Source organism: Cygnus atratus, chromosome 4, assembly GCF_013377495.2.
Source record: "Cygnus atratus isolate AKBS03 ecotype Queensland, Australia chromosome 4, CAtr_DNAZoo_HiC_assembly, whole genome shotgun sequence".
Classification (NCBI taxonomy): Eukaryota; Metazoa; Chordata; class Aves; order Anseriformes; family Anatidae; genus Cygnus; species Cygnus atratus.
This window is the reverse complement of record NC_066365.1, coordinates 33,213,777-33,241,196: the sequence shown is the minus strand read 5'-3', so window position 1 is coordinate 33,241,196 and position 27,420 is coordinate 33,213,777. Positions and strand designations below refer to the sequence as shown.

Below are 27,420 nucleotides of genomic sequence, written 5' to 3'. Positions count from 1 at the left end.
AATTCTAAAGAAACTTACAAAACAACTCATTGTATACTATCTTAATGAGTACTCCTTACTTTTCCTTTTGAGTCGTACACCCTTACTTTTTTGTTTTCCACCCCCTCCTCATTTGTGCTAAAAGATGTATTTGTTGTTGTGAAAGTCCTCTTAAGAACCCGGTCTCTGGCAGTATTGTAGGAGATGTTTACGTTGTCTTCTACCTTGGTGGTAAACCCTACACGTTGTTAGTTTGAGCGAAACTAATACATGGATGTAAAACATTAGCATACAGACAGTACTACAAGTTGTGTTTCTTTGCTAAGGCCCTATGTACTGAAACTTGAGTTTCTACGGCACGTTTATCAGAACAGATAGCCGTACACTTGAACAGTGTGCCAGAGGGAGACAGACTTGAGCCTGTGCTTGCTGCCTTGCTGTGCTGGACCTGTTCTGCTGTTCCTTGAGCCTGGGGGGCAGCTGCTCCCAGCCCAGCAGGAGCCATACCCACCCATTTAGTTGCACCTGGCTCGCACTGCAGGGTCATCTCTCTCGTGCGTTCGAACTCTCCAGCCAAACCCAGTCTTACTGCTTAAAAGGCAAGAGTCAAACACGGAGCCCAAATGAAACAAAAGACCTAGAAATAGCTCCATATTACAGTTTTGAGGGGGATTATGAGAGGTTTTCTGCGTAAAACTCCAATGTGATCTCAGAGGATGTTTTGAAATCCCCTACAAATCACTTCTCACAGGAGCTGGATTAAGACTTGTGAGGTGAATGCAGTTACAGGCCTGTGACATATCACAGAAGGGGATAAATCACAAAATTAAACTTGAAACATCATCATTATTATGGGAACAGCTCACTATTGGTATGTGGTGTGATGCTTCAGTCATTTGGCTCTATTGTAGAGTTATAACAACAAAGATTAGAGATGTTCCTGTAACGAACACATAAGCTATATAATCTCCCTCTGGCTTTTAGTATTTCTGTGGATAGCAACACTCTGAAGTAAAAAACAACACAACAGAGAAGCCTGAGGATTTCTGCTAAGTCATTGTTTCTCAGAGACAGCACAACTGGTGACTACAAAAAAAAAAAAAAAAAGAAAAAAGAAAGGGGGTACTCTGAGAATTTGTGCTCTCTTTGTTTTAATTCTTTTTAAATAACTTTAATATATTTTGGATGTTGTATTAACTTTGGCTCATGTTAAACTTTTACATTATAACTACTATTATTTTTTTATCATCTCATTTTCTTTTCAATATAGCTCCCTCTGAAGAGATACATGTGTAGGATTCATAAGGAGGAGGCTCTGTAGGAGGGAGAAAACATCATAGTGGTGTATGTAGGAGGATAAGCAGGAAAACAAAAAGGAGGCAGTCTTCACAATTTGGAAAGGAGAGAGGCTGTTTCAAAATAGTGAGGTAAATTAAATGGGGGACAGCAGAAAGCAAAAGGAAAGCAGACTAAGAGACTGTTGCATTAGAAGCAGGGATCAATGGCAAGGAGAAGGTGTACAGGGAGATAGTCAATACAGAGCAGTAAAGAATCAAGGGCATCAATGAGTTTTACAAATGGAATGCAAGCAGAAATAAGATTTAAAAAAAACTGTAGCATTTACCAGGCTCTCCCAAAATGCAGTCTCTTTCATTAGAATATTATAATAGCCATGTACTGAGGAAAATTCTTCAATGTATTTACTTAATGGAATCACAGTAAGCTAAAGTGATCGAGGATTGTCTGAATAGATTAGCTGTGGTATTTTGCCTATCAAGGCACTTAAACAGACCACCTTGCAAAGCAGCCAGGTTCTGGAAAACAGTTGATTATTGTTAAGCATCAGGCAGTGTGGAAGTCACTGTCTTTCCTGAAGATATAAATCTTTCACATAATCCTTTCTATATTAGTCCCATTCATCCTATCCTCGCTACATTTATGAAACCAGAGATCCACTGCTGATGCAGTTATCACCATCTAAAGCCTTAAAAATTGTGTCCCTAACACAGAATGCTGTGAGCATCGAGCTAACTCTGGGGAAAATAGGAGCTCTGGAGAAAATCTGGAATCTAGCTGCAGGGATTGGCTATGGTATTAGTACATGGTTAAATTTTGTTTGAACTTAAGAAATTAATTGAGCGAGGGTAGATCTAAACAATCTCCACTTCATTATGTCCATCTTGGCTTGGTAACACTTGACCAGATGGTAACATGCTGATAAGTGATTGTACTGACGTTATTGCAATTAGCCTGTTGGAAATGCCAATGCAGTACACAAAGCCAGTCATGGCTATCACCTAGATGAATACCGTGTGTGAAATTTGTTTTCTCTATGTTAATAAGGGGTGAACTGTGGGACAAGTTGACTGAGTTGCACAGTGACTTAAATATGTTTTAAAATTATCACTCCAAACTGTTTATTATAATGTTACTAGTGAAAGGTAAAACAATATATCTGCAGCTGCCAGCCACCTAATCACAAACCTAAGAGATAAGCTGATCCATTTCTGTTAACGAGGATTAGCCACCAGTATGGAAACTATTGATTTGCATCTCTACAGATAAGTGAAATTAAATCTGTGATATGCTACCATTCAGAAAACTCACAAAAATTCTGAGCCAGACTCTCTGATATGCTGCAGCCACATTGTCCTGACTATGTCAATTTGTCTTCCGTCAGTGTCGTCTGCAGAATTCTGCAGAGGTTCAGAGAGAGAAACTGCAGAGTTTCACATACGTACTTACAGATAGTTTCACTGCACTAGCATTACAGTCCTGATAAAATAAAAAAGACCCTGAAGATCCAGAGTGTTTTTCAAAATTTAGTTTAGTGCTTTTCATAAATCTTAAATTCACACAGAAATCTACCAGAGAAAACATTCCTCAGAGACTTTGTTTTTTTCAAATTCATGTCTGGAGGCTAGAAAGATATTCAATAGGATTGTTTTAATCAAGGGTCTGCATCAGATGAAGGAGCTGCAGAACACTGACAAATGCCAAAGGAGATAGTAGTACAATCAAAGGCTGAAAAAAAAAAAAGAGTAGCGGCTTAGCAGTGCATATCCTATTTTCTTTATTTCTGCTCCATTTAGGAATGGTCATTTCTCATGTGGGGGAAGAGGAAAAATGGGAGAATGTTGCAGAAATAATCTTACAGCTTTGATTATCTAACAGCTGAGTAGGCACAGGAAATCTTTAGATCAGAGCTTCACGAGCTGTCACATGTGCCAGCAGTGGCACAAGGACCATCACCGAGTGCCTTAATGCCCAGAAAAGAGCCAAGAACTGCTGCTGCAATGGTGGCTTTCAAGAATTACTTCAGGCACTGCACTTCTCCTCAGGCCTGGCCAGGGTCCCCACGGCACTCTACTAGAGGTCTTAGTAAGCCTTTCTTCAGTTAACACTGGATGTGTGATCCACTTCCAGATACCACATATGTCTGAGAGGAGATGAACAATGTAGGCTATCCCAAATTCTACACTTAGGTAGTTCTGAGCGAAAATCATTATACCCAAGGTGGATTTTTTTTTTCCAAGTATAGCTAATGTTGCACTAGTAATACATTTCATTATTCTTAATTAAGACTCTTGCCTTTTTTAACTTCTAATTGTTTTAATTACTCTGTCAAATTCATCACTAATGGGTTTCCTTTATCATAAAAAAGTTAGCTTTCTTCTTCATGTTTCCATTTCTTTGTTATGTTCTTATGAGCTTGCAAATCTGTAAGCACTTTTTGCCATTTGCAACCCAATGTGGGGAGGTCAGGATGTTTATAAGGACCTAGAATTCCATAAAATTCATTTTGTATTTTAGTTTTGATTATTGCCACTTAAGCATAGTTACAACATCCATCCAGTTAAAAGTTCAGTTTCACTGGAAATTGCTTTTTTTTCAGTGAACCATTGCTAATCAAAAATGTATGAGCAATGCTTTCATAAGTAAAAAAAAAATAGTAAAATACTCTCATAAGTAAAATAAAATAAAAAATGGAGAGTGAACAACTTTCTGTTCTAACATGGCCATCTGTCATTTATAAAGACATCACCCCATTAACCTGTCTAATCAACTCCATTCTTTTTTCAAAGTTGGTTGAGTAAGTTTATGAGGAGACGTAGATGGTCTCTTGATTAAATCTGTTGTAAAACGGCCTCCCTGGTGTTCTGCTTTGTGTGCATTTACACATATAAAGGTAATTACAAGTACATATCACTACTGTAAATTCCATGCCTGTCATATTACAGTACATGACATTTTCATTTCCTCCTGGTGAAAATGAAATCTGATATTTTCTGTTCAAGCAATAATGACCAATTAGAATTTGTTATTATTAATGTTTGTCCTAAAATGCTCCAAGGCATGAGGTGGTTTCCTCCTAGGCAGCTGAATTTATAATGTGAAAAAAAGGGTTTTGACATGTTGCAACACCACCTTTGACCATTCACTCTCGAGCCTGCTTATTCCTTCAAAAAAACTGGGAGATCTCCATGGAAAACCCACAATGTAGACAAGAACATTACTCAGTTCAAGTTTAAAGTGGAGAGTTGAAATAACTGATTCTCCTCAGCAGAAATGTCTGAAACGTATCTCTGATCTTTCCTCCCTGACATTTTGCTTTTATCTCAGGGATCAGAGCTTACTTCCCTCGCAAGTGAATATAGCTCTGCAGAAGTCAGAGTCAATTAAGCTGCATCAGTTTCTGACACGATTCGGCCAGCTATCTTCATCAGGGTATCTTCAGTGCCTTCAGATTCTACCAGGAATGGGGAAACTCTTGGAAACTCACCCTTTGAAGAACTGCCCAGGGAACGAATACAGATAACTGTGCTATATCGGGGAACCAGGTTAGGAAAGCTTTTCTAATATGTGGTCAATGTTTATGTAAGTAGCTGAAATACTGAGTGTGTTTTAAAAGCTTTACCAGTCACTTAGGTAAGTTTGAAATAAGTGATATTTGACAAAATGCCTATTTTATCTTTGCCAATTTCAGCCAGGTATGTTTGTTTATTGCCTGATTCTCCTTTTATTTAAAATAAAATGTATCCTCAAATCCAGAGATGAGTAGAGTTGTGCATAGAGAAATTTTTATAATGACCCTTCAAGGGTGACGCACCCTTATTTTTAGGGGAGTACTGTTGGGGATTATTATAACTCAGTGAGTGGGTCAGAGCACATCTCTTGGCAGATCTCAGGGTATTAGAAATCCATAGGCAGGTTAAAAGCATTCATACAAAAACAAGCACCCATAATCTCGTCTCAAGAAGAACCCAGAATTTCTTTCTGGCTCTGGCTGGCCACTTCTTTGCCAGTTCATAAGCACGTGGCATAGTCACACATATAAAATGTCAAATGGTTCATCATCTTTTTCTTTTCTTGAAGCAAACTGACACTTGGAAAAATAAGGAAGAAGCTTATGCCACCTTTACAGCCTGAAAGCAAATGGATGTAGTTTCGTGTGGCAGCTAGTAGAAGCAGCAGCAATGGCAGAGTAAAATCTCTGAACTTCAGCTTGTTCAGAGAGCTAGCAGGCAGCATCTCATGGGAGAGTGCCCTGCAGGGGCCACATGGAGCTCATCAGTCTTCAAGGCCAGCCTCCTGAAAGCACAGGCACAGCCCATCCGACTGCAGGAAAGTGGGTGGACAAAGTAGGAGGACAGTTTGGCTGAATTAGAAACTCCTACCCAGGTTCAGATGAGAAAAAGGAAGTGTACGGAGGTCAAAGTGGGGATGAGCTGCACAGTAGATACAGAAGTGTTGTGGGTATGCAGGGATGGTGTTAGATGGTTAAGAACTGGAAGGAACACACTGCCCAGAAGGGCCATAGAGTCACCATCCTGAGGTCCTTTCCAACCCAACTTACTCAGCGACTTCACAGAATCAGTCACACAGGCCAACCTCAGGGCCCTCTCCATCTGAGATTTGACCAGAAACTCTACGGGCAATTTTTATGTACACACATGAATTGAACATAATTTAAACTTATTTGTTGCTGTTGCATTTCTGTTAGTCTCTCTTTTCAAGTAGTTGTGTGAAATTTATGTACTAGTGTGTGTTTTCTTGGAGAGGATGTCAGTTTTCAAAGCAGAACCTACATTGTCATGAGTATTTTAAAGATGGAATCGATTAAGATTTTTCTAAAGAAATACAGACCAGAGGCTACCTTTTAGGGTTGTTTTTTTCTTGTTGTTGTTGGTGGTGGTAGTTTTTAATGTGTATAGGCAGTTTATAAAGGTATAATGTGATATTCTGAAATTAGAGGTATTTCAATCTGTTATTAAACATTTTCTCATTTTGAAAACTGGCAGTTATTAAAAAAAAGAGGTTTACAAATATTTTCAGATACCCATTCACATCATAGGAAAAAAAGCCATGTGTGTTAATGGAAAATGCATAATAAGAGAGTAGCAGGCATTTTCTACACCATTCATTGCATTCTTTGTTCAACAAGTTACATAGATGTGACTAAGAATATTTATAGTGGGGAAGTGGACTGTGACTTCTTGATGCCACTTCCTGTACAATATTTTTGTAATTTCTTTGTCAGGATATCACATTATTACTGACCTGAGTCTAGGGTTGAGAAGTCTTTCCGCATAAGCCTGTGTCTATTGAAATACACTGAGATATCTTTAGTTAGAACATCCTATTTTGCTGAAAGAGATCAAAAAAAGAAGGACTAGATTCAGAAGTAAAAGTTTACGTTTGCTGGTAGTGCAGCTAGACTGATTTAGATGACAATGCCATATTTATTTAGTTATTGAATATAGTTCCATATAAGAGTATAAAACGTGTGCTTTTGTATAAGAGTATAGAATTTCAAGTGTACTTGTCCATTTCAGAAGGATCTCTCTAAATTTAAGATTGTATCTTAAAAAGATACAAAATTAAAGTATGTGCTATTATGTAGCTGTATGTAATCTCACTATTTGAATATTACAATTTGGAGTCTTGCTTAAGGAAATGAGTAAAAAATGAATAAAGGACTTGAGATTCAGCTGTAGAAACCATAAGTATCCACACATTCATACAGGCTTGAATCCCAGTGCTACAAGAGTGTGAACGTTGCTGGGAACTGGATATGGTATTATTTTAGTGCTAAGTCTATTTTCTGCTTTTTGAAAAAGAATTTTCCACTAAGCTTATGACTGCCAGATTTCCTACATCGTTTTCTACCCTCAAATATTTTACAGGTTCCTCTCTCCTCAACACAAGCTGTAAAAAGGATGGTTTGGCTCTGGGACCGTGTATGCGCCATGTGTATTACTCTGACACTTCAGACAGCTGCTAGTCTGAAGATTACGATTTGGAAAGCCTAATCTGAGCAAATAACCTTGTTCTCTGCTTACTGAATTCATTTAGCTAGCCACATTGTGAAGCTACATCGCAAGCCACTCGCAATCTTTGAGATGAACTGTTACTCTTTAAATAATGCTTTATACTGAAATATTTATTCCTTGAAGGAAAATAAAAGTATTTATATGGTTTTTTTTAAATCTTTTTTACCTGATCTCTTATATTTTTAAAACATCCAGCTAGCACAACTGATGATAAGACAAGTAGACATTCAGCCATGTGCCTTTTAGACAAAAACTTTTAATGTCACATTTTCTTTTCTTAATTTGAAAAGGATGATGGATAAAATGCATGAGAAAAGTCAGATTTTTCTGCCAAATACAGCATAGTGGAAACCTTCTCGTATAATGAAGTGTTAACTAAGTCATGCTTTTGCAGAGTGATTTAAAGTGTGACTCCACCACCAAGAGATTGTAAAAAAAAGCAGGGCTCCATGGTGTCTCAGTAATTTCAGCAAAGATATGCTGAGTTTGCAAGGAAAAAAGATGGCAATGTTTGGTTTAGGAATTTTTTCCCTCCTAATTTCTACTCCCCCAGACTCCTCCTTTGGGCTTTTTTGCATCTCATGCATCATTAGATGGAATAAATTATCATCAGACTAAATTGCACGATTAACGATAGCTGAGTTGGCAGTCAAGGGAAAAAGACTTTAACCTGCAGCATAGGCAAATTTGATAGGAAATAACTGATAAAGAAAATACTCACTTCACCAGTGCACTTTGAAAAAAATTATATTTCAGAGAAAAATCAGAGCTTTTAGAAAAGCATAATAATGAGATGAAAATTTAAAAAAAAAAAGAAAAGAAAAGAAAAGAATTTGTATAAAAAAGATGCACGATAGTACAGTTTCAGGAAAAATCAATGCAGGCAGAAAATCACCAGTTTTATGGGTAAATATCAAACTCTTCTAGAAAACACCCCAAAAATTAGAAATTAGAGAAACAAATAGATAAATCTTGATAATAAATTATTTGCATATACTTGCTTAGCCAAAACAGGGAGGAAAGGAGGGAGAATAGTTTTTTTTTTTCAATGCAAATACTTCACACATAAATGTCCTCAAACAGATAAGCCTGAATAGTCCACTGAAGCGGAATCTAAAAGAACAGAAGATTATAAAGCAAAGGAATTATTTGGGCCCACCCTGCTTCATTTCCAGAAGTAAAAATTAAGAGGTAGCATACAACCATTCCTTAAAGACCCAAATTAATACATGTAGTTTTAAATTGTACTTAAAACCAATCAAAGCTAACAAATAAAATAAGTACCTGCAAGGAAACAATGTTTTGCAATTAAACCATGCAACTAAAGCAGCCACACAAAAACACACCAGCTGTAGCAACAGAACAAGCAGGCAAAATAGACCACTTAAAATAATCTGAAGTATTAAATCAAATACTACTGTGCAGAATTCCCTCTTCAGAATCACTTACTCCATTATAGAACCAACTATCAGACACCTTTTTTTGAACCAAATCACAGATCTCATGGACTTATAAAACTGGCACGATGGTTGTATGTACCTGTCTTAGGAACTTGCTCAGCCCCCATTCCCAGCTTTATCTCTGTACCTTTTGGTAACTGACAAAAACCAGGACTCAGCACACAAACACCCCATGCTACCATCTCTTCCCTACCATATGATGTGGGACCACCACCCTAAAGCAGCTGCAGAAGGCCATGAATGGTTATTTTCAAGGGGAGGGCGGATAAGGCCTGGCTGGTGGAGCAAAGGGAGAGCACAGCAGAACGTCGCTGCTGCAGCGAGTACAACAGGGTGAGAGGGGCTTGAAACGCAGCGTGCTGCCGTTGTTAATAATGCAGGAGGTGAGCTGTGCTAACGGTAGCTTTTTCTCTGTAATTTATGTGTTATGCCACAGTGTTTTGCTACAGTGGGATTCAAAATATTTAAAGTATTTTTAATTAATGAGGGCCTGCAAAGGAAGAAAGCTGTATTCATGCAAGGGAATTGGGAAAACACAGAGGTTCTGGTGTGACCACCACGATTCCAAGGAGCTAAGGAAAATATTGTCAAATGAGGCATAAGGCTGTTTACAACCAGACCTAGGCACTGGTATAAATACTTATAGCTAGCTAAATAAATGTAATTGAAGCAAAAACATAGGCAGAACATAAAATAAGCTATAGCAGCGCTATAAAAATATATATATTCACCAAGAGTAAACACTGATGGCAAAGCGTTCAGTTCCTGATATGTTCTGCCTAAATTACACCTGAACTGATAACTACTGCTATTACAGCTAACCAGATGAAATTTAGGCTTGATTAATCTATTCATGAATAACTGCTTGTTGTAGACAAAAGTAAAAAGAGCTATACAGAGCAAACCCGAATATTTTTCCTACACTGGAGGGTTTTATGTATATTAATCTAAGTGAATTTGCCATGGAAGCAAGACCTCAGGCTCTACCATACTCTGCAGAGATGCAGAGTTGTTTCTGCCTTTTTTTATTATTTTATTTTTATTATTATTATTGCTATGCCAATTATTTCTGGTATAGCAAGAAATATGCTTATCTTGTCAATGAAACTCACCAACCTGGAAGTGCCAGAACACTTGTATGAGTTATATGAGAATGGGAGAGGGGAATTTAAAACGAGCAGCTTGTGCTTTGTGCTGCTAGTAAGGCAGAAGCAAAGGGAAATCTGGAAACAGTGTGTATTATGTATGCTTCATAACAACTAAAATAAAAGGGAAGATTGCCTTTTTACATCTAGTCAGAATAATCTTCCTGGTTTCGATACTAAGTAAAATGCCGATAATTTCTTCCTCAATCATGAGTACATAAATAAGTTATGTAAGAATACTTTGCTATGCAGTATATTCATAAATATTACATCTTAGAAAAAAAATCTCAGTTACAGAAAGCAACAAAATCTAGCTAGGTCTCTGGAGTTTTCCCTTTATTAAACTAAAACAGGCATCTTGCTTGGATTCTTAAAAAGAATTTCTGTTCCAAAGTTGAACATGTTTAAGTAAGTTGGCTGCATAGGTCAGAAAGAAGGGCCCAACACAACAGTTAGATTTTTAGAGTAGCTCTTTGGGTTTTAACCTGGTGGGTTAAGAAGTATATGTTTTTTAAAAAAAGCATGGTTTCTGTTGATTACTTAATAACCATATGTATGGTCTGTACATACATATATATATTTTAAAAAAAAGGATTCTATAGAAAAGTCTGGCTTTGCTGTTTTTTGTTGTTGGTGGTGGTGTTGGTGTTTTTTTCTTTAAAAGAGGCACTGTAAGATGAAACTCCTTAGGAATATATTTCTAAAGAAATCTTTGCATCTACCAAGAAGAAAGTGTTATTAAAAGGATGATCACTTGAGCAGGATTAATAGAATTCCATTTTGTTCAGACTGGACACCTGAAAGGACAATATTGAACAAGACTTGCATGTCCCTTTTTTTAAGAAAGTCATATCCTGAAGCGTTGACTGAGCTGTATGCTATTAGTTCTCTGAGACTTTAAAGGTGCCCTTTATTTCATCTGCATCGTGTGACAGGGATAGCAACTTCTTTCTTCTAGCCTGTGGAAAGATGCTTGGGACTGATTTAATTTAGGAAAGCTGAGAACAGGCAAGTTTCTGATAATTAAATACCTCTAAAACGAGAAGGAAAGGGTACAACAGAATCCCTTCATGTTGAGGAATGTGATTGCAAAGGCCAGTAATAAGGGATGGTAGAGATGAAATCCCAAACCTGTTAAGCAGTTTCAAGGGAAATGGAGAAAGCTGGAGCAGAAAACAGGAAATGTTGATTCCTCTAGGTTTCCAAAGATTTACAGGGAGCAATGTAAAACGTCCCAGCTTCTGAATTATGAAAGTGCATCTATTCCTAGGTGGGGGTTGCAGTCCCTTACGTTAGGAGGCAAATACTCCCTTTGCCCACAAAGCCCTCCTGTTACAAGTAGGACGCTGTCATTAAAGCGAGAGCTTCTCTTCACATTACAAGCTGGCAGCAGCTAGTTTCCTAAAGAAAGCAACTTTCCCGTGGTGCTACCAATAAAATAATTTGCAGTAAAAGACTGCAAACAATCTTGAATCTCACTTGCCTAGTGTTTTCTTACAGGTAATCTATACTGCTGTTTGTAATTTAGTCAAAGTAAGTTGTGTTTTCCTTTGTTGTTGTTCGTTTAACCTGTAGAGTTATCAAAGTGTTTCAGCAGAAAGGATGCCATTTTCTTTAGCTTATTTTTGCCTTTTTTCCCTTTCTTCCACTTTTATGTCTGAGCTCGTCATTGCAGCCTGACCAGAGAATAGAAATGTTACTTGATATTTCCTAGAAATGATATTTGGAGAAATCATGTTCTTGCTCTGCTTTAAAAAAGGAAAAAAAAAAAAAGGAAAAAACCACCTTTGGAGCATTGCTTAACTGCAAATGTACATAGGGGGTTGTAGGATGCTATGTTGTATTTGTGTAGCCAGTTATAGCTGTAAAAAAAAGAAAATGAGGGGAAAATGCTACATAAAGCAGACAGAACTCTGCAAAACAATGTGTGGGGTTATTCACAAAAAACAAACCAACAAAAAACCTTAAATTCCCTAAGGACAAAGGATTTCAAGGGGAAATCTTGTAGAGCTTGACTGATTTGTTGTTGTTGGGTGGTGTGGTTTGTTTTTTTTTGTGTTTTTTTTTTTTTTTTTCCTGTTACCTAGAGCAACACAATAGCAACAGAGTAAAGAGTGGCCCTCTGCATTGACTATTTCAGTTGTGAAGGATGCTTAAAGGGAAAAAAGAAGTCTCTTAACGACAAGGCTTGATTTAATGAACTGTTCTCTGATATCTATATTTAGAAAGCTTTGCCCTTTTTAAGAACTAGAGCAAGTCAACCCCATTGAATTGAATTATCACAGCCAACAGGGAAGTGACAGTAAAAGAAATAAAAACCAGCCGGTCCTTCATCTCAACTACAGAATTGTAGGTGAAGTTGTACAGCTTGGTACAAGTTAAAAAGGAAAGAGAGAAAGGGAAATTCCCTTTTCATTGTGGAAAAAAAGGTAGGAAAGAAGGGTGAAAATGCTTCTTAATGACATAGTTTGGAGTTGATAGATAATCTGCTCCATTTTGGTGATCTGTCTAAAATTGTGTTGGGGCATAAAATCAAGACCCAAAAGAAGCTTCCTGTTTGGCACAGTTTAGAGTCACAGAAGGAGTTAAGACGCAAGGAGCTTTGGAGGCCATCTAGCCTGATCCCTGCTCAAAACAGGGCTAGCTTCCAAGTTGGATCAAGGTTAAATGGACACTTCCTCCTAAAGAAAATGTGTAAAGAGAAGAAAAAAACCGTAAACATCTTAGCTGCTCTGACTGCTAGAGGCTTTTGAAGTATTTGCTTACCTTTTCAATTGTCTGTTTGAAATACTGGGAGAAAGCATCAGGCTGAAGTGCCAGGACAACTGACCTGATCCAGTGTGACCTTCTTTCTAGTGGGCTTCCTACTGTGTTTGTTAGGCTCCCCTGATTTTGCTTTTTTTGTTGTTGTTGTTTCTGCCTCACGGATCACCTCTCCGTTACAGCTGATTCCAAACTCATTTGGAGGGAAGTACCAAGGTAATAAAATTGCTGATCTTTGTGTGTATGGGAGTCTTTGAGTGGAGAAAGCCTTCAGCTGCTGGGCAGGGCGGAAAAAAAAGGTTTTTTTTGACAGGTTTACTGACAGGTGAACAGATTATATGTGGTATCTCCTTTCCTAGGAAACCTCAAAAGCTGTCCTCTGGAGATGCATAATTTCCAGAACTAGAAGAGGTATTTTATTTGTGCAAGTGAGATTCTGCAGTTAACTCAATCTGCAGCAGGGAATCCTAATTAACAATGTGCCAACAACGCAGGAAAATTGGAAAGAGTCTCTTGCAGTCCTACAGCTTGGAGAAGGAGGCTTCACCTTCTCATGTTGGGCGTCCTTTTCCCTGACATTCAGGAGAAAAACCTGAAGTGTTTTGTTGTTGTTTTTTCATTTTTCTCTTTTTTTCCTTGAAGCCTGATTACCTAAGAGGTAGTAAGCAGGAGGTCTGCTTTTGTCTGATTAAGCTCTCTGTCTGATAGTGTGAGCTGCTGATGGAATCCAGTTGCTGTAGGCATGCCGATGAAATTCCAGGCTAGCATGAAAGAAATTGATGAAGTAATCAGAACTGTGCCTGCTGCTCTGGTTTCATTTGTAAAACATAACAGATGGCTTTTGTGTGGCTGACAACTACCCCTTCGCAAGCGCAAGATTTTTATTACCCTGGACATGTTGTAACTCACGACTCCTAACAGATTCAGATGCCCCAGCCTCAGAGTAGTGCTGCCAGCGAGCAGCTGTAGCACTGCAGAGGGACGGAGCTGGGATCCTCCACCATAAGCAAGGCAGAGCTCGTGCCTCTGTCTGGGGACAGCAGTTGCCTGACGGCCGGGTGGTTCAATCCGCGATCTGCTGAGCACCTGTGCCCCACATGCAGGCACTTGGTGTGGGACCAAGCCCATGCTGCAGCTGGTGCTACCACATACTCTGGCATCCCGATGGAAGGTGGGCTTCCCATCACGTAACAGGGCGTACTTCTCTTGTGTCCTCAGCATGTGGCTCCAGTTGATGAGTGAAAGAATGTGAAAGCAGGAAGAGGGAAGTCAAGTAATTAGAGAGCTGCGCTCACAGTGCTTTAAGCTGGTCCTCAGACATCTCTCATGTAATGCAAACTACTAAGGAACCAGCCAGAAGATCTCATAGTATTAGTTATTGTGCTTGCAAAATGATTTCCAGAGTCTGGGGTGTTGGGATCACATGATGTGTACGCTTCATTATCTTCTAGGTTGGATTTCTTACAAGCTTTGCTAGACTTATAAAGAATAAATGTCTCTGAACAAAGTATGTAGAATACATATGGCAGTATTTGTCCTTGCCTGTGAGAGGCATGACACAATACCCTGGAATGTATGAGCTGCAATTTAAGTTGATTATTCATGATGAAGCTGGAGGGGGCCAGCATGATTATCCAACGTGACCTCCTGCGTAACTCAAACCACCAGACTTCTCTGAATGAACTCCCACTTGAGCCAAAGCATGCCAACGGGGAAAGTACCTAGAGCAATTTACAAGTCCTGTGGGGCAGGAGGGGAGGGGGAACTAACAGTCTCTAAACGGTTCCAAAGTCTAATCGCGCTTGCTGTTTGAAAACGTATGCCTTACTTCTAATCAGCCCTCGTGAACGCTTGGTTTATAGTTGCAGGACTTCATGCAGTCACAGATAAGACAGCCTTTTATAATTGCGTGTTCCTTCCTCCTTACAGACACAGTTTTATTTTCTCTTTGTAAGGCCGGGCAGGTTGTGCTCACTGGATTTTTTTTGATGAGGTCGTTCTTCTGCCTGTAGAACTTCTCAGGGGCTTTTCCATCCTCGTTTACCGACACCCTTCCCCTGCCACATGCAGTGACCCCCAGAAGCAGCCCCAGCGGCGCGCACACGGGTAGCTCAGCACCGCGCCAGCACCCGCATTGACCCCAATCCTGCTCTGGACCAACGTGGTGGGTGTCGTCTATCACAGTGGGGGCCGTGGTGGCAGGGGGTGGGCATCAACACTTCTTGTGCGCGGGGTCAGCGCTTGACGCGGCTGTTTGTTGTGCGTACATTTATTTATGTGTTTGTGTGTTTATTTGCCCGTGGGGCTGGGACCACCGCCGTGACAGACAAGGCGCAGCCCGCCCCTGCGCTAGGGGGGAACGGCCGCCATCTTCCCGCCCCGCCGGCCGGGGCTCCGTTCTCGCGAGGGCGCGGCCGCCGCGGCTCTCGCGCGAGCCTGGCTCTCGTAAAGTCTCGCGCGAGCGGCGGGCGGCCTTTCCGCGGGCGGGCCGGCACGATGGCGGTGGGCAAGAACAAGCGGCTGACCAAGGGCGGCAAGAAGGGCGCCAAGAAGAAAGTGTAAGGCCGCGGGGGGCGCAGGGCGGCGCGGCACGGCGGCGGGGGCGCGGCCGAGACGGGATGCGGGGCGGATGGCGGCGGATGGCGGCGGATGGCGGCGGATGGCGGCGGGCGGATGAGGCCCCGGGCCTGGGCCTCGCCTCGCTTGTGCGCGGGGGGGGGGCGGTGGTGCCGTGTGCTCGGCTGCCCCCGTGTCCGGGCGTCCCCGGCTGGGGCTGGGGCTGCCTGAGCGGCCCCTCGGGTGTCTGTGGGGTTTGCGGCTCCTCTTCACGAGGCGTAAGGGGAGAGGGGGTTCTTGTTTCGGCCGGGTTTAATCCGGGAGAAGTAGCGACGGCTTCTTCTGCTTTGTTTAAATGAAGGGTGGATCCTTTCTCCAAAAAGGACTGGTACGATGTCAAGGCACCAGCGATGTTTAATATCAGAAACATCGGGAAGACGCTTGTCACCAGGACTCAAGGAACTAGTGAGTACGGGGGCTTTGCGCAGCACAAGCACACGCATTATGTGATCCATGTGGTAGATGCAAACGAGGCTCCATCAAAGAACTGCTGACAAGCAATTTTTGCTTGTAACAATTATAAATTTGGAATTAAAAAAAAAAAGGGGGGGTGAGGGAGTTAACTCTAAGTTACAGGCCTTGTTTCCATAAGAGTACCAAACTGTGGATATGCTACAGAAAGACAAGGCTAAAGTTTTTGATGGGCTGCTGCTGTGACCGGATGAATTTGAGGAAAGTTAAGAGTGAATCCTTCTGAATGTCAGGAGGAGAGATGTGGAGACAGTGTTGCGCAGGACCTTGTTTGTAACAGGGTCATAAAGACCATCACCTTAGGAGGGGCTGAAATTCAAAGCCTTAAGGTAAGAGATCTTTGTTGAGAGCTAGAGTTACAAACTTAATAGCGGCTTATGTAGAATGGGTGAAGTTTCATTTGTTTTGTTATTTCTAATCTGATCTACGCACCTGAGGAATAGGGAGCCTCTGTTAGGAATGCAGAGAGCTTTGGATAGAAATAACAGTATTTTTGGAAAGTTAGCTGTGTAGAATGGCTAAAGAGTTACTTTATGCTCTCCTGCTTGCGCTGTGAGTTATGAACGTAATCGTTACGTTAAGCTGCGTAATGTGAAACTAGTAAAATAAGGGTTACTGTAAACCAAGGATGAGCCTGCCGATGTTAAAATGGTTAATTAGTAGAGGCAGAGGTGTGAAACAACCTGACTGTGCTCAATACCTGTTACTGATTTATCTCTCATAAGTACACGTGGCTTTTTGTTTCATTATTGTATTTTAAAATACTTTGTAGCCCCTCCCACTTAAAAAAAAAAAAGTACACACATACTGGAATTTACAGTATAGCAGTGTTTGTGTTCATCATCGGGTGTAACTTACTTAAAAATTCCTCAGTTTAACAACTGACGGTAGTTGGTTGAGTTAATTTGCTCTTATTCAAGATGCATTTAAACTCCAAAGCTATGAAGCTAGCGGCATCACCTACTCCTAGAAAAGACCAGATGGAAGTTCAGTGTCTGATTTGAACGATATTTCTCTAACATTAATAAAAGGTGTATTGTTTTGTTCCCTAATACAGAAATTGCCTCTGATGGACTGAAGGGTCGTGTATTTGAAGTGAGTCTGGCTGATCTGCAGAACGACGAGGTCGCCTTCCGTAAATTTAAACTGATAACTGAGGACGTGCAGGGCAAAAATTGTCTGACCAACTTCCATGGAATGGACCTCACCCGGGATAAAATGTGTTCCATGGTCAAAAAATGGCAGGTGCGTGAAGAACGAGCTCTGCATGGTTGCTGTCCTCTTTAGGAAGAGGAGGTAGCTACCGGTGGGTTTTAAAGATGTCTTTGAAATGGTACCAGCAGGTGTAAATAGACCTGGTGGAGATGGTGCTTGACTTTTTTTTTCCTCCTCTCCAGACAATGATCGAAGCCCATGTTGACGTCAAAACTACCGATGGTTACCTGCTGCGCCTCTTCTGCGTGGGTTTTACGAAGAAGCGCAATAACCAAATCCGCAAGACCTCTTACGCCCAGCACCAGCAGGTCCGGCAGATTCGCAAGAAGATGATGGAAATCATGACCCGAGAGGTCCAAACCAACGACCTGAAAGAAGTTGTCAACAAGCTGTAAGCTCTGATGGTTTTTCTCCCTTGCCTACAGTACAGATAGTTGTTTGGTAGTTACTGAGCGCTGAGGGCTGGTGCTTCCCTGACTGACTGGCAGGGATCGGGTGAGGTGTGTCTCTGGCACTGAAAACCTGAGCTGCTGTTTGCTTTGAACGCTGTCTCTGTATCGTTTCTGTCAGCCATCATGTTTGCGTAAATGTAAAATCAGGCCCTTCAGAGATTTTTGGTTCATGTTTCTAAAGACTGAAATGGTAATGCTGATCACTTGAGGTTGTCAATGCTCTGGTTTCTTCCAGTGACATTTTCCAAAATAGTTTGCTGCCTGAAGTTAGGTTGCAGGCTTGGTCTCTACATGGCCATGCTTGCTCTGTATCTCTGCTGACATTGCAAGGAAGATAACATCTTGTAATCTAAGCATGCTTACCCAAATTGCTTGAGAGTGAAGGTAGTATAGGTGCAAACTCCTGTCAAATGTTATGTATTCTTAGATTTATTTATTGTGCATGTTGCTGATGAGGAAGCAGGCACAGTTTTAATACTGTATCACTGCTCTGATCTCTTGACTTGTCAGGATCCCAGACAGCATTGGCAAAGACATAGAGAAGGCGTGCCAGTCCATCTACCCTCTTCACGATGTCTATGTCCGCAAAGTCAAGATGCTGAAGAAGCCCAAGTTCGAATGTAAGTCAGTTACTGCTCACATCCTGAGCTTTAAGAGGGGGAGGTGGGAAAACACGTGAATATGCATTTGCTTTGGGAAAAAGATATTAAAGCAGCATTAAAGATTACGTAGGTGTAGTAGTGAAGGCTTGGCCTTCTAGTCAGACGTCTAGCTTTCAGGCCTGGAAGCCAAGCAGTGGTTATTCAACAGAGTTCAGAGCTTTTTGGAGTTCTTGCCTGAAACTGGTTGCTTAAAGGCTTTGCCTTGGGAATGAATGATGACAAAATGTTTCGGTCCCAGATGACACGGAATGATTTTAATTTTCCCATTTTCTGACATTCCCATGAAGTGTAGTAGGTTCTTAGAACTGTAAGAACATACATAACTGTACCTTACTCCATTGCTGGCTTTTATTTTATGTCTGACTGTCAGTTAATTCAGCATCATCTCTTTGCATGCAGTTTCTGGAATGGAGTTGATCCTATGTTAAATGTTCTGGCGGTTTAATTTGTGTGCAGTGAGCAGTTAGGTAACTTCAGACTGCTTGAAACACGGGTGTATCTCACTGTTGACAATCCCTCTTCCTTGTAGTGGGCAAGCTGATGGAACTGCATGGTGAAGGCGGTGGTGCTGGAAAGCCTTCTGGGGATGAGGCAGGTGCTAAAGTAGAACGAGCTGATGGATATGAGCCGCCTGTGCAAGAGTCCGTCTAAAACTACAAATTGACCAAAAATAAAAGTTTTATTATACGGAATAAGTGTTTGGTTGCCTGTATTGCTGCTAGACAATATTGGTACTGGACGCGGATTGTTTTTTTTAACGAGGTAAATGTCTATTGCCTTGGTTTAAAAAGGAAGAAGTGATTGTTTTGGAGATCTGTTTTTCAAGACTGGTGTTGCAAGATAGGTGGAAGAAGGCGGTTTGTCCTTTTTGAAAGGTGCTATTTGAAAATGCAATGCTAACATTTCTGCCAATTGTTTTTTTTCCCAATAATTTTGGTTCTCACTGAAGAAATTCTTGTGGATGTGTCTAGAAGTCGTAACTTCTGTTTCATAGTATCGTACTATAAAGGGAGTCCTCTGGGTTTACTAGTAGACTTGAGAATGATGTATCTGTTTAAACTTCTGATGATAATTTATTTGGTGTGATCTCTGATGGGGTAGATTACTTCTCTGATACTGAAAGTGTTAATCTTTAAGTTGACATTTTGATTATGGAAGCAGTGTTAGAACTGTGAGCAGTGTAGACATGAAAAATATGCTTGAGAGTAGGGTTGCGTGTAGCTTACCTTCAGTCAGAACTGAGAGGTTACTAATCCCATTTGAGAAACCTGAGGAACTTGGGGATGGGGGGTATTTCTACTGTAAAAAGGCAATGGTCTGTTTATTAAAATAAAGCACTTAAATTACTCAGCAGGCCATTTAAGAGTACTTGCACTGAATTCTGTATTTTTGAAATGCAGGTGAGTGCTTGAGTTTGATACTCTCACAAGTCTGAATACAAGTTTGTGATAGGAAGAATTAGGCCTTTTATTTCCTGTCTTCTGTTTAAAAGTATGTTAATGTGGCACTTGGGATGTTTTATTCTGAGGTACGTGGCGTTAAACAAGACACGATTTTTTTTTTTTATAATGGTAGAACACCTTAGGTTGCAATTAGAAAGCTTTCAGTAAACAGGCTTGCTGATTAACAATCTTACGGCTTTCAAGGACTGGTGTGATTGAGTGTCTTGATCACGTGGGGTTTCCTGCTTAGGTCTAAGATGTGCTTGTCAGGGACTAAGCGCTCTAAATGCTGTTGCAGGAAGGCTCCCAGCCCAGGATTGGGTAGGCAGTAAACACAGACAGGCTCTGAGGGGATTTTTTTCCTTACTGTGGAGCTCGTGTAGACTGCTGCAGAGGTGCCCAGTTAAAGCCAGTGAGTAAGTACAAGAAAATGCTTTTTAGCTTTATCCTGAAGATTATAAAAGAAAGTTAAAATCGTTTTCTTGGACTCAAAGGTAGGTGCTGGAGAAACTTGGCATATGATGCGATTCTTCAAAGCTTAATGGGTGTACAGATGTCTTGTTGAAATGGATGCGATAGGGTGTTCAGTTCTGCCTCCTGTTTCTGTTCCTACTCCTGTGAGTTCCCAGCTGTCCACCATGCCAAGTAACCGGCATTGCCACCTGTAGATTATTACGTGGGGAACTCAGGTCTGAGGAATTTTACTAACAGTAATAATATAAATAAAGGAGTACGGCATCTGCAATATTTGCATATTAATACACAAAATCTTAATAACTAGAGGGATTACAGTCTATGACTTAATACTTGGATAACTTACCTGTCTAGGTTGGCCAGTCCAGGCATACTTGTTCTTTCTCCAGTTTTGTAGCAGAAGGGTAGTGAGTACTCAAAACTGACACTGAAACAGGACAAAGGGCGAGTGCTGCTTTTGATCTTTCCTCTGTTTTGCTTTTCTGTACTGTTGAAGATGCATCTTAAAATAGTGTTTATTGTCAGCTGAGTTTTGTAAGGTTTGGTGTAGTGCTTCAGGGAGGCAGGCATAATTCTCCAAGAGTCCGAGGTAGTGATCGATATTGTGAAGACCCAGATTGGAACCAGTTCCTCTTCACTTATCCAGTAAAACTACAAACTTTTCACTGGAGTGAAAAACAAACCATGATTCGGAGTACATATTGCAAGGCTGGAAATCCTTGAACCTACAGTTGTTTTAGTGCAGACGTGTACGTGTATGTGCGTATATTCAAGCCCTGCATTAGGGTAAGATCTGTCAGAGCTTTTCAGTAATGAAAGTGTGTTTTTATTTCACCTGCTTAATTCCACCAAACAAATCCTCAGGGACTGAACTGGCCTGTACTCATCTATAATAGGAGAGTTAGAAAGCCTACGTAGTGTTTCTGCTTGTGAAAAATGTCTTTTATCATGTTACATCGTCCTTTAGCTGTTGCAGGAGGGCTACTGCACAAGCATCTTAGGAAAGAACAAAAACTTGCTTTTTCAGTTTTTCAAAAAACATTGTTTTGCATGTTTTTCTTTTTTTCTGTAGCATTAACATATAGGGTCTCTGGGTAAATGTATGCTTTGAAATAACTTCAAATGTAGAAAAGTAAGCAGAAAGGGAACTCTCCTGCATCTACTGTATTCTCTGTACAAAAAGTCAGCTGAAAACTGGCGTGTGAACAGCAGCAATCAGCAGAGCATACCAAGCACACACACAGAATTAATTGCTGATGAGCTGAGGCTCAGTCTCTGTCACTGTCACGAGAGGTCTTGTCACAGAGCATCGCCATTTTGTGTGATACCCTGTGAGGCTGGTTGGTTGCTGCAGGTAGCAGCCTAATACGTTCTGCAGGTGAGAAGTGGGAAGTGTACCTCAGTCCAAGGGCTTGACTAAACTGGAACAGCCCTCAGGATTCTCTGATGGCCTTGAACTGCTCCTGTAGGTATACGATACTGTAATTTTTATTGTTATTTTTTGCTGCTGGGTGGGTGGGTTAAATGTACAAGCAGAGTAGCATCTATAAAACTGTCATGTCAAGTGGAGAGTCAGCTCTGTACAATGTAAAATGATAAAAATGCAGTCGTGACTTAATTATAAAAATTTATTGGTTAAATACATTTTTAATTTACAGAGGTACCATAACAAACTTACTGGACTTAACAAGGATTTATTTACCACATGGTTAATTGTACACAGAACAGTCTCCTTCCCGAAGATAGTTCCAGAGGGTGGGACAAACAATAAAAGCCTTGTTTTATCAAAACATTTTCTATTACACTAACATATGGGGCTCTGGCTGAATTCCAAGGTTACAGCTGAAATTTGCTACTACATTGCAGGTAAGATGTGTGCTCAACTTCATTCTTGCTTTTCTGCACATTATATACTGTACACCTTAGAAATTGTATTATCTGTATGCAGTTTCATGGTGATAGTAGGCATCAAGTCTTAAGAAAATCCCTTCCTGTAAAAGCCAACCATCTTTGACTTTAATAGCTTGTGTCTGCAGTAATGTAAACAGCCTTTAGATGGCACTCCTTGCACTGAATGTAAGGCGCTGCTGCTCTTCCTTTCCTGCGTAATCGGAGGAGATGATGAAAGAAGAGCAGTCTTACCTACTCAGAGGCACTGACTTCAAACATCCCATGGAAGTTAGAAAAACAACTGGTCAATACCACAGTTATAGAAACGAGGGTAAGGAGATTGGAAAAAAAAAAATCTGTTTTAACTTGAGACTTGTATCAAAATCTTAGAAAACTGCCAGACAAGCAGTAAGTAAGCCTCATCCGCTTCAGCCTCAGCTACCATCATGAAGATTAAATGTGTTTTCTGACGACCGCTATTCTGCTTGTTGGGGTGGCTTTCTTCTTGCTGTTCCGCTCGTGCTCTGATTGCAAGAGGTTCAGGAGTTGTCTTGGCACAGGCCATGGCGCAAGAAGCCTGTTTAATAGGGTGGTCCACTGAAAGTTTATGGTTGATAAGTCAGGAATCTCTTACGTATTCATTTCATCAGAGTTATCTAGAAAGAAAAAAGGGCTGCTCTATCTGAATGAACAAGAACCTTTAGCACCTCCTGGCAGGAGAGCTGGGAGAATGGGATGAATTGTTCGCAGAGGTGGACTTAGGTTCAAGTTAATTCCACAAGAGTTCAGGATAGGTTTGCTGGGATTTTAAAACTGAATAGTAGCTGTAGAAACAGTCATGTTTCCGTTCTTCTGGAACAGTACATGATTTACAATTGTTTTTATAATGTTAATCCCTTTAATGAAAGTAAAAATCCAGTTCTCAGCTCACTAAAGCTTTGTGATCTTCATCTGCCAGCTGCATGACTGACGAGGTTAAATACACACCACATTTGTGAAGCTTCTAGAGAAAAAACTTTGGAGTGCTAAAGCCTGTGTCTGCATTTGTGAGTACTGTGGCATCATGGTGAGATCTGCGGAACAAACGAGTGCCGGGACCCTTCTGTTGGTGCTGTGCTGCATGCTCCCTGCATGCTCACTCTAGGCAAGCCCCGTCTGGCTGCCCTGACAGGGAGTGCCCACTCCCTGGTGTCTGCCTGCTGCGATGGGAACCAATGCGCAGTGAGTGGAGTGGGAGAGCCGCCCTCACCAGCTGGCTTCAACACTATTTTTCCTGTTCCAGGCAGAGGTTAGTTGCTTATCAAGGCGTGTTTAACTACTTTGTCAGAAGGCAAGTGTCACAAAAAGGAATTTACTGCCAGAAGGCTCAGCTCCTGCAGTCACGTCTGTCTCAGTTTCTGTTGTTCAAGTTGCACCGCTGCTTTTTACTAAATGATTTTGTTCAAGCTTCTTGATGTACCAGTTTGCCAGGCATTTTTTCCTTAAGGCCTCGACAGACCATTTATAATGATGCTCAGTATAGCTGGTACGTGGTAACAAACTGAAAACTAATCCCATGTCTGCTGAAAGCTAAAACCAAGGCTGTATAATATCCTTCATGTTAAGGAGAGGAATAGTGTTACTGAAGTATGTTCCAGTGCTTGAGTGACAAATGAAATGCAGGCTGAGTGAAGACTGGCTTTCCACTTACATGAAAGGGGTGGAGGGGCAAATAGTTGAAATAGTGCAGCTACTGCACGAGGGGAGCTGAAAAAGCCGAGTAAATGCTGTCCATCACAGCTAACTGCTGCTGGGACAGAAGGGCTGGGTGGTGCTTGAAGAAGAACCGGGTAGTCGAACAACTAAAGCTCCACCTAGAAAAGATTTACGGTAAGGGAGAAGAGGTTTAAGATGGTTCATACCAATTTGAATGCTATTAGTTAAGAGGCAAAATACTTGTGTTTTCTGATCTTCCCATATGAGCAGCTTTGCTAAGAATAGGAGAATAGTACACAAAGATTTGCATTAATTTTCCCTCTTACCAGTTCTAGATCTGATATTTTTCTACTATGAGATAAGTTACCTTTCTTGTCCTCTAAGTCATAAAAATAAGTGGATTCTACGGATAATGTGGAAGTCAAGCAGTAAAGAAACCTGAATATCAAACTTTATCTACATACTGAGTGCTGTAGTTATATATTAAAAACAACTCTTTAAACAATTTTAAAAGAAGCCCACGGAAGCTTACTTTATGCAGACTTTGTGCATGACAAATGTAATACCAGGTAGTAAACATACCAGAATGCTGTTTAAGTTAAAATGGTGCTGCACCACAGTATTTCCCTAGCTGGAAACCACTAAAAATCGTGCTTGTATTTGCTCTCAGAGCATTCATGAAGCATGGCTAAACACACAGTCCACACAGTCACAAAAGACTAGACTTGTCTCCTTTGACTTTAAGATACTCATATGACTGTCTAGAAAAAGTAGTGCAAAACATTGATAGTCAAAATACATTGATGTTTTTGTTGTGCCTTCAGGCTAGAAAACATTCTCTCCCACATATAGGGAGTATAAAGACAGGCAACACTTCATGGTGTTCTTAAAATTTGAACAAAGTTCTTGGGAAATATCCCAGGTTTTCCTTGCAGCTCTCCACTCATCCAGTCCTCATCTACGGATTCCAGCTCTGTTATGATATCACCTGCCTGTAAGAGAAGGAGTAAGGTGAGCCGGTACAGCTTACCAAGTACTAGTAATGCATGCATAGTTCACGTTATTCAGAAGCAGTTAATAGCAAGCCAAAAGGTAGTAGGAGGTGGCCTCTCTTCTCCTGTTACATTTCTTTGAAACTATGTTTGCTGAACTTTCTCTGAGGGTAAATACTTGCCACCTGTTGAAAAACCACCACTTCCTGGAAGGAAAAAGCAGCACTGCTGGATAACTTCCTGTGCTGCTGCAGGTCTAGCAGTAGGTAGGTGTGCCAGAGAGATGGCCTACAGGTTGCTGCCTCATTCATTATTTGTGCGTGCTCCTGCTATGTTAGGAGGGTTTATTTTCTTCAAATGCTTCAAAGATCTTTCTTTCAATTCAGTCCAGTCAATTTCAATTCCCAGCACTTGGAAACTTTCCTCTTTCCTTTGGAAACTTCCCAAAAGGGATGCAATCATCAAAGTGGCTCAGTGTGGCCTTTAAAATAAACTCCATCTTCTGTGTTTGATCCTTGTTCCTATATGGACGTCCCTACGTCCAAAGTATTGTCGTAGCTCTAGCCTTTCTGCCAGTACCTCAGTTCCCTTCTGCTTTAAAGACTCATCTGTCCTTTCAGTACGGCAAGCTGTTAATGCAGAAACTAATTACTTTGCCAGCTTTAGAAAGAGAAAATAATGTGTTCCAGCTGATAAATGCAATTTTGGACCTGCTGTGAAAGTCTGTTGTTTCTCAGAAACTTGCTTTTGAGGACAGTTACCTAAATATCATGGGTTTTAATCTACAAGGGCATGCTGTTTCATGTTCATGCTTTTTCATATTATCTGGGCTTACAGCAAGTATTTCATTTTCCTCTTGCTCCCATGGCAACTATGTATTGTGCTGCCAAACTTCTAGATTTTGCTGTACTAGGTGTCCCCTACAGACATCACTGCTCTAACACTAGCACTCTTACTATTATCACATCATCTTCTTGCCATGTTTCCAGTTAAAAATAGTCTCCCTTGGCCTTAACAAATGATGAAGAACCAAATATACCACAAAATATGGTGTTGGTATTGTCATATTTGCTAGATTAGATAAGACAGAGGAAGAAGTCAGAGGAAGACTTCAATTCCTGACCTCTTCTCAGTGTCTTCTTCTGTGAAGATTTTGCCAGTATGAAACAAGTTGTGGTAATGACAAAAAACGTTTTGAGCAGGTCATTATCAAATGTGTTAATAGCTATGCCTTTTTCTGGAGTTTTGTTCTTTCCTGTTCCAAGCCTATTTTCACTGTGGATAAATCCTATTCTTAGCATTTTTTGGGCTAACAGAAGAGGCACTTACCTTGAAGGAAAGCTCATCTTCATTTTCGCCATGAAAATCATAAAGAGCTTTGGCTTTTCTTTTCTTCCCTCCTAGAGACTGTGACATCTCTACCCTGGCTGCAGAACATGGAGAAGACAGGTTATTTGGATTCAAGTCAAATATATCATTGTTTCCAGTGAAACTTCCTGGTATTCTTGTGTGGTTTTTTTTTGCCCTACAAGTGTGCTGCGGGATGCCCAACTGTTATTCCTACTGATACTTAGTATTTTCATTGTTCCTACTGGAATAAAAATCTCTACTGCCACTAGTTCATCTTGCAGTACCAATGCATTCTTGTGGTTCTGCTTCTAAAAGGACTAAAAATAAAATCCATTTTCTCAAACTTTCCAGTGTAGATACTTAATGAAAGTTCTCTTTTCTTTGCAGTGGGAGATGCAGCAGTGTTGTGTAACTGCACTCACTGTATGCTATTGGTCAGACAGGTGGTATTTATTTCCTGTCAGGTTTAACTCATGGCTTTACTTGCCAACTATGAGGGGAAAAAAAAGTTACTCTTTTGTGTCCTCTGTTAAGGTTTTGACTGTATTGGTTTTAGGATTAAACAGAAGCTTAAGGAGAGCAAGCAGAGGTCATTTCTTGCTTCCCTAAGAGAATTACAATAGTTGGGTGCCAAGATTGAGCGCTTGTAGTTATTTACAGCTATACCAAATCTTTGGTTGTACTGCAGTGTTTCCCTTCAGCTGTGGGAGAAGCTGCCTCCCTTTTTCTACACCTGAATTCCTGGTAAAGACAGCTAAATAGTCATATTCTACCTGCACCTAAACTGTACTTTCAACCATCTCAGAATCTGCATCACTTTCCAAATTATTTATTAACTAGAGTAATATATTGCCATTATTTCAGATTGTGGTTCAACATATTTCAGATTGTGGTTCAACACTTAGTTTAGCTTTAGGATGTTAAAGATTGTAGTGGCGTATGGTTCTTAAGGCAATGAAATAGCTGGGTTCTCCCAGAAATTGGTTGTGACTGTCAGAACCTAGGGAATAATGAGTTGTCATCTAGTAGAGCACTGTACCTGAGCAGATCTGAACAAACACTGCTGGGAAAATCCCTTCTTTGTCATTCAGTCTTCCTCTGTACCACTCTGAATCTACTTGTTCCAGTATCTGGATGTAGTCTCCCTTTCTAAAGGATAAATCGTCTTTGGTTTCTGCTGTGAAATCATGAAGTGCTTCACACCACTCCACTGAGTGTCTGTTGTTCTATTCAAGTGAAAAGAAATGCATTAGTTTTAGAAGCGTTAATAGAGGCAACAGTAATAAGCTCGTGAATGTTGGTATACAAGATTTGGGTGTCCAGACTTTTACTCATACAATGCTCTTCCTGAAGGTGTAGGCTAGAACAGCGTATCAGCAATTACTGCATAATTTCATCTAAGCTTACAGGCATTCCTTTTTATCATTGGTGGCAGAGGCTAGGATTAGTAAATTCAAAATTATCCCACTGCAACACTACT

At 40.6% G+C, this 27,420-nt stretch overlaps 2 protein-coding genes and 1 non-coding gene across 4 annotated transcripts in view; 2 read left to right on the top strand and 1 right to left on the bottom strand.

Annotated features, from left to right (window-relative positions):
* Positions 1–14,673: 14,673 nt before the first annotated feature.
* On the top strand, positions 14,674–18,792 carry RPS3A (ribosomal protein S3A). The gene is made up of 6 exons (XM_035552956.2): positions 14,674–15,239; positions 15,599–15,702; positions 16,826–17,013; positions 17,166–17,374; positions 17,946–18,055; positions 18,627–18,792. The coding sequence occupies exons 1-6, from the start codon at positions 15,178–15,180 to the stop codon at positions 18,746–18,748; spliced, it is 795 nt and encodes a 264-aa protein (XP_035408849.1). The 5' UTR covers positions 14,674–15,177; the 3' UTR covers positions 18,749–18,792.
* Positions 18,305–18,375, top strand: LOC118252425 (small nucleolar RNA SNORD73). Its single transcript, XR_004780134.1, has one exon. It is a non-coding gene; the product is annotated as a small nucleolar RNA SNORD73 (small nucleolar RNA).
* Positions 18,793–21,627: 2,835 nt separating the features above from the next.
* SH3D19 (SH3 domain containing 19) overlaps positions 21,628–27,420 on the bottom strand; it is an 81,164-nt gene continuing 75,371 nt past the window's right edge. For both annotated transcript variants that reach the window (XM_035547062.2, XM_050710466.1), the window contains 3 exons: positions 26,980–27,166; positions 25,920–26,017; positions 21,628–24,590 (listed from right to left, as the gene is read on the bottom strand). In XM_035547062.2, coding sequence (XP_035402955.1) covers positions 24,474–24,590; positions 25,920–26,017; positions 26,980–27,166 — 402 coding nt within the window. In that variant the 3' untranslated portion in view covers positions 21,628–24,473. The remainder of the gene's footprint in view (positions 24,591–25,919; positions 26,018–26,979; positions 27,167–27,420) is intronic.

What these genes read in the sequence shown, in the direction of transcription:
- RPS3A (XM_035552956.2), top strand. Translation starts at nt 15,178, where the DNA reads ATGGCGGTGGGCAAGAACAAGCGGCTGACCAAGGGCGGCAAGAAGGGC. An exon ending in CACCAGGACTCAAGGAACTA is followed by an intron (nt 15,703 to 16,825) that starts GTGAGTACGGGG and finishes TCCCTAATACAG; the next exon opens with AAATTGCCTCTGATGGACTG. An exon ending in GAAGAAGCCCAAGTTCGAAT is followed by an intron (nt 18,056 to 18,626) that starts GTAAGTCAGTTA and finishes TCTTCCTTGTAG; the next exon opens with TGGGCAAGCTGATGGAACTG.